Consider the following 10071-nt stretch of genomic DNA (forward strand, 5'->3'; position numbering starts at 1 on the left):
CAGAAAATCAGATCGTTCAGAATGTGATGACGACTAGTAGCCAATAGCTTTGGTCTAGGAATTTTATCTGAGCATGCGTGGCGAGCATGCGAGCATGCGTGTCCGATCGGAATTCTCTACAAACAATCGAACAAAGTCCGATCGGATTATGTTGTTGGAAAATTTTATAGCCCAGCTCTAAAACTTTGTCGGTCGGATATTCCGACGGAAACAGTCCGATGGAGCCCACACACAGTTGGATTATCCAACAACACGGTCCGATCGGACATTTTCCGTCGGAATGTCCGACCGTGTGTACAAGGCCTTACATACAAAAAAGTTTTTGTCAGTACTATTAACCACTTCAGCCACGGAAGAATTTAGCCCCTTCCTGACCAGAGGACTTTTTGCGATTCGGCACTGCGTCGCTTTAACCACTTGCCGACCAGCGCACGACGATGTACGTCGACAGAATGGCATGGGCAGGCAAATGGGCGTACATGTACGTCCCTTTAAATTTGCCGCCCTGCCATCGGGAGCGCGCCGCCGCCGGCACGCTCCCGCGCTGGGCGGGACCCCCGCGAGTCCGGTCGCGGGACCCGCGGACTCGATCGCCGCGGGCATCCCAGCGATCGTCTCATGGAGCGGCCAAATGAAGAAATGCCGTTGTAAACAGCATTTCTCCATTCTGCCTAGCAACTAGTGACGCTGATCTCTGCTCCATGTGATTGGAGCAGAGATCAGTGTTCACTAAATGAAAGCCCAACCCCCCCACAGTTAGTAACACACCCCTAGGAACACTTAACCCCTACACTGCCACCCACTGGTTAACCCCTTCACTGCCAGTGTCATTTACACAGGAATCACTGCATTTATATAGCAGTGATTACTGTATAAATGACAATGGTCCCAAAAATGTGTCAAAAATGTCCGATGGGTCCCCCACAATGTTGCAGTCACAATAAAAATCGCTGATCTCCGCCATTACTAGTAAAAAAAAAAATAATAAAAAATTATTAATAAAAATGCTATAAAACTATCCCTATTTTGTAAACGCTATAACTTTTGCGCAAACCAATCAATAATCGCTTATTGCGATTTTTTTTACCAAAAATATGTAGAAGAATATGTATCGGCCTAAACTGAGGGAAAAAAATGTTTTTTTTATATATTTTTGGGGGATATTTATTATAACAAAAAGTAAAAAATAATGCGTTTTTTTAAAAATTGTCGCTCTATTTTTGTTTATAGCGCAAAAAATAAAAATCGCAGAGGTGATCAAATACCACCAAAAGAAAGCTCTATTTGTGGGAAAAAAAGGACGTCAATTTTGTTTGGGAGCCACGTCGCATGACTGCGCAATTGTCAGTTAAAGTGACGCAGTGCCGAATCGCAAAAAGTGGTCTGGTCTTTGACCAGCAAATTGGTCCGGTCTGAAAGTGGTTAACTGACAATTGCGCGGTCGTGTGATGTGGCTGCCAAACAAAATTGACGTCCATTTTTTCCCACAAATAGAGCTTTCTTTTGTTCATGGTATTTGATCACCCCTGCTGTTTTTATTTTTTGCGCTATAAACAAAAAAAGAGTGACAATTTTGAAAAAAAATGCATAATTTTTTACACTTTGCTAAAATAAATATCCCCCAAAAATATATAAAAAAAAACGTTTTTTTTCCTCATTTGAGGCTGATAGGTATTCTTCTACATATTTTTGGTAAAACAAATCGCAATATGCATTTATTGATTGGTTTGCGCAAAAGGTATAGCGTTTACAAAATAGGGGATAGTTTTATGGCATTTTTATAAATTTTATTAATTAATAATTTTTTTACTAGTAATTTTTATCATGACTGCGACATTATGGCAGATACATTGAAAATTTTTGACACATTTTTGGGACCACTGTCATTTATACAGCAATCAGTGCTATACAGATGCACTGATTCCTGTGTAAATGACACTGGCAGTGAAGGGGTTAACCACTAGGGAGCAGTGTATGGGTTAAGTGTGCCCTGGGAACAGTTTCTAACTGTGGGGGGGCTTGGCTACGTGTGACACGTCACTGATCTCTGCTCCCAATCACAGGGAGCAGTAATCAGTGACACTGTCACTAGGCAGAATGGGGAGATGCTTGTTTACATTAGCATCTCCCCGTTCTTCCTCCCCGTGAGGCGATCGCAGGTATCCCCCATCCTCAGGGACCTGCGACCCGACTCACGGAGCTTGCCACGGGCGCCTCTTAAAGGGCAACGTACAGGTACATTAGTTTGCCTGTACAAGCCCTTCTGCCAACGTATATCGGCATGAGGTGGTCAGCAAGCGGTTAAAGTGGTTGTAAAGTCTCAAGGTTTTTCACCTTAATGCATTAAGGTGAAAACCCTTCTGTGCTGCAGCTGACCCCCAGACCCACCTTTTCCTTACCTGAGCCCGATCCTATTCAGCAATGTCCACAAGCCCAGTGGCCGCAGCCGTTTTCTCTCTCCTCATTGGACATATTGATATTGATCCATTGGCTCTCGCTGCTGTCAATCAAATCCTGTGACAGGGGAGTGGGGGAGGGGCCGAGTTACACTGTCTGTGTCAATGGACGCAGCAGTAGGACTTCGGGAGTGAGCCGCCACAAGCACCCCCATGGAAAGCGACTTTCCATAGGGGCACCCAATGAAGGAGAGGAGCCAGGAGCGCTGCCGGGACACCCCAGAAGAAGAGGATCAGGGGTGCTTGTTGCAAAACTCTTGCACAGAGCAGGTAAGTATAACATGTTATTTTCAGTTAAAAAAATCTTTACAAACACTTTATTGCTGAACTTAGTTTGGTATCCCCTGGTGTGTTCTCCTGGACCTGCACGTATATACATCCACCCAGTACTCCTATCTTGGTTTGGGGTTCCCTGTTGTTGTAAGACTGTCCATTGGAAGCCCTTACTATGTGATGAGCCTGATTGTAACTGTCACAATGCAAGTTGCCATTTGTCTTTGCACCATAATAAATCTGTTACTATACTACACTCACATTGCGCACTGCTGTTGTTCTTATCCACATCTAAGGACTGTAAGCTGCAATATGTCACATTTTTGTTCTTGGATTTAGTTATCCTTTAAAGATTTGAAAACACTTACAGATGTACATTGCACACCTTTGTTATATGCACTGGCTATACAGTAGCTCTCTGTTTTTGTTATATTTTGTAGCTGTATCACTTCACATTGTCTGTACACGGTAAATAGTTCTCAATATCTATTTCTAATCTTTATATACATGAGTATAGACATATATACTCGTGTGTATATATTATTTTATAGATATATAGATATATCTATGTATCTTTGTATACAGATATATCTATACATATACTGTATATACATACTACTTTGTAGAATTATCCTTATTTTGTGTGCTGGGTGTAATTATCAGTATTTAATATTATGTCGGCACAATACCACTTCTCTTGCATCCTGTAACAGTTTTTTTGTTCTTATTCACTAAATGCACTGCACAACTTTCTATATTAGCGCACATTTTTTTTCTCCTCTTGACATTTGTGGTAAGCCACACCCCTTAATAATTAGCCACACCCAGTTTTTTTCTGTACAGTATGTTATCATTCTATAAACTATTCTACAAGGTTGACATCTCTCTTAGCTCCTGTACACACGGTTGGAAATTCTGATGGAAAATGTCCAATCGCACTGTGTTGTCGGATAATCCAACCGTGTGTGGGCTCCATCTGACTTTTTCTGTCAGAATGTCCGACAAACAAAGTTTGAGAGCTGGATATAAAATTTTCCAACAACATGACTTTGTCCGATTGTTTGTAGAGAATTCCGATCGGACAAAGTGCCACGCATGCTCAGATCAAATTACGAGACCAAAGCTATTGACTACTAGACTGAACATAGTCCCGTCGTAACGAACGAACATCATCACATTCTGAACAATCGGATTTTCTGACAACTTTGTCCGACCATGTGTATGCAACACCAGTTTTGGACAATATCCGTCCGAAAAATCGGATTTTCTAGTCAGAATTTCTGACCGTGTGTACAAGGGCTTATAAGCATCATTACATTCCCTCTACTATCTGTCTTTCTTAAAGACCCTTAATAACAACTTATCTTGCCTCATTCTGCTCTGTCACGCATGGTGGCCATATTGGTAGAGAAGCAAGCTGTTGATAGGGTTTAGCTTCCTTATTTTATATGTGCCCCACTGATGATTTACAGAAGTGATGCAAAATCTCATGATAATATCAATAATCAGAGGCAGGAAGGGAAAGGATATACCTCAGATGATCTCACACTTCAGACATAGAGTTATGAGGATCTATTAAAAGAAGTACCTTGTACCTTGTGATTTCAGCTGAACCAAGAAGTACCATGTGCAGAAATGTTGTACTGCTACTCTTCAGAAAGAATTCAAGGTGATAGTAGATTTTGGAGGGTACTGCACACTAACCTTATTAAATATTGCCTATAAAACATTTTCACTTTCTTAAATATAGGTCCACTTTAAAATATCAGTAATTCCTTTACTCAAAGCACCAAAAAAGGTCACACAAGTGATTTTATACACCAGTTGCCAGACAAGCAGCATTGTTTGAAATACCCTACAATTGAACAGGAATGGAAATAAGTTTCTGGCAACAAAAAAAAAAATCTGTTACGTGAAAATATACAACGTACAATTAAGCCACTTCATGAAATTATCCAATTGCTTTCTATTGTCTCTAGAATTGCTGCAGAGAATGCTATTATTTGTTTCCTGTGGTTCCAGGCAAGAAACTGAATGCTGTATTATAATATTACTATTTATTTTACAGAAAGAAAGAGATCAAGAAAACACAAATTATTGTGTCTTCAGGTGACACATAAAATGTTCCTGAGTCAACTGCATTTATTATGATATGTAGGCTTTGCAGGTTGCTTTGGTACTGTTGGGCAAGTGGGCTTGCTTGGGGGCTTAATTCGCTAAGAATCTATCTAATCTTGCTAATAATACAGTCTACATAAAGGACCACACACATAGGAGGTGACTTCATAAAAAAAGTACTTTTCTTCATTTCACCTATCTTCAATTTCAACACCCAATTATGTGTGGAGGAAGTAAAAAAACAGCAATTACCTTTTTGTCCTTCTGAACACTAGAGAATACAAAAAAAATTATATATTATTATAATAATACTGAAATGATAATGTTAATAATGTAAAAGCTCATCAGTTAACAATAAAAGAGATCAACAAACAAGAATGTATATGCATTTTGTGCAGAATTCTGAATACAGGAAATGTTTTATTGACGGTGATGACCATGGCATTTCACAGCGAATTATAGCCAAGTGTTGGCTATATATATACTTTAAGGTCCCATTAAAATATTAAAAAAGATTTGTGGTACAATGTGGCTTTAAAATGAATTGTATTATAGAAAAGTAGTAAAATGCTATTTGACATTGCATTCTTCATAACAAAGAACACCATTGTTTTTTTGTTTTTTTTTTACTAAAACACACAATCTGGTGCAGCAGTGCATGGTAGCCAATTAGCTTCTAATTTCAGTTTGTTCAATTAAGCTTTGACGAAAAAAAAATGGAAGTTGACTGCTTTCTATGCAGAGCTGCACCAGATTTTGCACTCACCAGTTTTAGTAAATAATCCCAACTGTGTGTATTCAAAAATCATACTAACATGCAAAAATTTGATCAGACCCAGTCATATTATAGTGCAAAAACACACATGGGTAATTACAAAAAAATCCTCAACATAATACTATCAAAATGCAGACACTTCATTTCAATTATAAACCAAACACAATTGAGCTTACCTAATAAAGTACAGTAAAGCACTGCTATTCTGAGCAGCAAAAGAATGAGAAATTATTTCTGAGTTATAGCACATTGTAGGGTGTGATATGCCATAATAAAGGGTTCATTAGTTACAACATGGACTATAAGGGCTGATACATATGGATGCAATAATAATCCAGCACATATTTAACTCTGGGCAGCATTGCAAATGTTTACCAAGCGGGGGTGCAGCAATGATTTTCTATGACTTGGCATGACCCAGATGTGGGTATGTGTACTAATCCATCTGCTGGAGTAAAATTCTTTTAGGCTTAGCTTTTGGGGGACACTCAACAGGTATTAAAATATTTTTAAAGCATCAAAAACCACATGTAAAAATGCCAATTAATATATAAAGGAAATATTCCTAAATATTTGCTTATTTTTTCCACTCAAATGTCTTTGCGTTTTATATTTATTTACTCATTCCAACAAAAGCATAAAATAGTTTAGCATAAGCCTTGAAAGAGAAACATTATAAAATTCTTATGTAGCACCTACTAAAAATATTATATATATATATATATATATATATATATATATATATATATATAGCGAAAGAAAAATCACATGCATTAAGAATAATAAACATTCAGTGCATTTATGGTCTATATATACTATAAGCAATTTCATTTTCCCAACAATATCTGGGCCACACATTCCAGTTCTGACACTGACAGTTATATAAGCATTGTTTGCAATACTTGGATTGGTAACAAGTGACAAATAATTGAGAACAATTTGCAACAAGTTAAAAACCATAGTAGATGTGTGAGACAAATACAACACAAAAATCTGTAAATCTTAAAACTAGGAAATATGGGTTCTATTGTCATGTCAATAAAAAATGTGCCAATAGTCAACATGAACAAAAGGAAAAAACTTTGCCAAATAATTACTATTATGATATAGACTGTAAAAGAGGCATAATGTCCTAAAAACAGAATTTAAGATACCTGAAATAGAACTGAAAACAGAAGAAATGTTCTTAAAAGCCAGGAAAATGTAGTTTCTGCCATTCTTCTCTAATCTGCTAAGACACGTCTAAAAGGGACATTTGTGGCTTGTTGTCACAACATAGTAGTTGTATAGATACATGTGTGTATAATGGTTAATATAGACCAATCCTAGAAGATGGGACAGTGAAAAGTGATATTTCTGAAGAAGAGCTCTACCCCTTCATCTGATGAAAGTCTGCCTAACTTTTTGTCCCAAGAGAAAACAAGTCTGAAAGAGGTGTTACAATTCTCATTGTAGCCTGGAATTTTTGCAGTGTAAGGAATATAAAAGATTATATACAAAAGACTTTTGAAAACTGGGCAGTACCTAAAAAAAGATACTGAGAAGTGTAAGTACATCATGTGTGAGAAAGAAAGCTAATTCCAACAGAAGAAAGCAAATTCCAACAGAACAAAGTTAATTCCCAATGGTGGCAGCAAATGGAACAACAGAAGTGAAATAAAAGCTAACATATTTACATGATAATATTGCATACAAAAGAATGATAAACATGATACTGCTTTTGCAGTGGGGTTAAGAGATGTATGATTATATATATGCTTAAAGTTTTTAAATTGAACACAGATATGGGATCCACTGGGCAGAACACCTGAGACTTTGGGGTTGATTTACTAAAGGAATACAAGCTGTTTACTTTGCAAGGGGATTTTTCTTTAGCTTTCTGAATTAAGTGAAGCTTTAGTGACTTTCATCATCCAATCATGAGCAAGCAAAAATAAAAAAAAATATTTTTTCCTTGCACGTGATTCAGTATTCTTTGCAAAGTAAATTGTAAGCACGTGTACTAAGCTAAGGGAAAATTCCTTTTTCCTTTTAGAAAAAATCAAGACATAAAGCAAAATAAAATATATACAGTTTAAAACCTGTATTTTTCAGACTGCCCTTATCATATTCTAATATACCCTTTTTAAATAGCTAAATATTGTTTTAACACAATGGGGGTTATTTATAAAAGGAAAATCCACTTTCCACTGCAAGTGCACTTGGAAGTGCAGTTGCTATAAATCCGAGGGGGACATGCAAGGAAAATAAAAAACAGCATTTTGAAATTAGCAGAGCTTCCACTCATTTCAGATCTACCCTTTAGATTCAGATCAACTGCACTTCCAAGATACACTTTCAGTGGACTTTTAAGTGCACTTGCAATACAAAGTGGATTTGCCTCGTAAACAACCCCCAATGTTTGAGAAAATAACTATTGGTCATTTCTTACTCTTTTATAACATTTTTGAGTTGCTAGTCTTAGAAAAATATTTTTCAATTAAAAAAACTGCTTACCTTCCTAAAGGCTATAACAGAATCGACAAGCATCATTACATGAAAACGTTACTGTTGTAATATAAAGACTACTTGTAAAGTATCAAGTGGATGGCCTGTGGCTGGCTTGAACTTGTGTACATACTGTTAGAAAAAGTTACCTGTCATTTCTCACTTTAAGGTATGTTACACCTCATCAACAAATCTGGTTTTAATAGCTTACATTAACAAGAGAAGTGTCTATTTTTCAGGACAATGTAAAGTATGTGTTGCTAACAAGATGCTGATGGAAACAGTGATACCATGTTGCCAATATTATGAGCTATTAGAAGCAGTTATTGCATGCTTGAAGAGCTAGGAATTTTCTTTAAACACATTTGTACCATGTTACATAAAATACAGCTTTTTGGACCCATCTATTCATAAAAATTTAAAGCATTTTCAGGTGTGTATTAATTATAGCTTGGACCCCTTTAATTCATGATGTCCCCACCAGTTGAATGGGATCATGAGTAAAAGTGAGCGTACACAGGGATGTGTGTTTTCTTATGACATGATTGCAAATATCAAAACAATGCTTTCATGTGTATAGAATGGATATGTGTATTGTGTTGGTCATGTGATTTTTTTTAAAGAATCCGTACTAAGAGAAATATGAAGTTGTCCTTTCTAATTCAAGGTCCAAGTACTTTTGAGTCTTAAATAGTGCTAAAGTGCAGACATCGTTAGCATCCCCATAGACTTCTTGCAGTCTGTGGCCTCCAGAAACGAAACTAAAATATGTCCTGCCACTGCTCATCACCACCCAAAATGCTTGTCAAGTGGTGGGCCACATACATATCAACCTATGTTTTAATGCAAATAAATAGTGATTTAAAATGGCCATTGCTGACCTCTGAGTGGCCATTGCTAGGTTTACTTAGAAGCCAGAAGAGTGCAATATTCACAAGGAAGTACAACCTAACAGAAAAAAGACACTTATGACGAGAAGAGAGAAGGCTTAATGAACTGGATATTAGGTTATTTTGTTGGAATGTTGACCTTAAGCATCTCCACAGAATTACACTCTTATAAGATATCTCTGAGAGAATATAATTTTGTGAAAGTACTATTATTCTGCAAATGACTTCATAAAACTGCAATAAGGTCTGGCCAGGTATGAGGTGTGTGTCAAAAAGGTTTGGTGAATGGTCCGATATCTCAACGGCAACATGGGCCAGGTGCATGTGCATGCACATGGCTATCCAGAGACACATTGAGAAGCGACACCTAGCATGGAGTACACATGGCCGTCAGGGTAAACCCTCTGCGGGCAGTCAAACATAGTCATGTTAGAGGTAGGATCACAGTGCAAAGGAGCAATGAGTGAACATCAAGTTCTGATACTGATTGGGGGAAACTCTGACAGAGACACATGAAATATTAGTGCAAGTGTACAGGATGGAAGCCATGAGCAGAAAATATGTTTACGACACATTCGTTCAAAAGCTTTTGCCACAGGTAGGAAACGACTGAGGATGAGCCATGTTCAGATAGGCCGCCGACAAGCAGAACCCCAGACATGATAGAGAGAGTGCGACAAATGCTGGCACAAGAACGGCGACTCACTCTACGATTGATGGAGGAGGACTGGGGCAATAGCAAGGGTATGGTGCGCACCATCATCTGCAAAGATTTGGGTAAGTGGAAGATCTGTTTCCAGTTTGTGCCGTACAAGCTGACAGATGAACATAAAGCAAAACCGAAGGCAACCTCTGGAGATTTAATTACCATGTGTGACCAGGATCCATCCTTTCTGCGAACAATTATCATAAGGGATGAGACCTCAGCGCAGTGTACCTGTTCTCGATCATCCACCATACTCCTCTGATCTGGTGCCTGTGGACTTCTTTCTGTTTCCCAGCCTGAAGAGCTTCATGAAAGGTGCATGTTTTTCAACGTGGTGGCAATCCAAAAATGTGTAACAGCAGTTCT

At 37.9% G+C, this 10071-nt stretch overlaps 1 protein-coding gene across 1 annotated transcript in view; it reads right to left on the reverse strand.

Moving 5' to 3' along the window:
* LOC143927129 (fibronectin type III domain-containing protein 7-like) overlaps window positions 1–6960 on the reverse strand; it is an 82741-nt gene extending 75781 nt beyond the window's left edge. The window contains exons 1-2 of the mRNA XM_077451085.1: window positions 6777–6960; window positions 5100–5118 (exon numbers count right to left, since the gene is read on the reverse strand). Of these exons, the coding sequence (XP_077307211.1) occupies window positions 5100–5118; window positions 6777–6839 (82 nt within the window). The 5' untranslated portion in view covers window positions 6840–6960. The remainder of the gene's footprint in view (window positions 1–5099; window positions 5119–6776) is intronic.
* Window positions 6961–10071: the final 3111 nt, after the last annotated feature.

The sequence above is a fragment of the Lithobates pipiens genome, unplaced genomic scaffold (genome assembly GCF_037356315.1).
Source record: "Lithobates pipiens isolate NorthernLeopardFrog02 unplaced genomic scaffold, aLitPip1_a1.2 Scaffold_23, whole genome shotgun sequence".
NCBI lineage: Eukaryota > Metazoa > Chordata > Amphibia > Anura > Ranidae > Lithobates > Lithobates pipiens.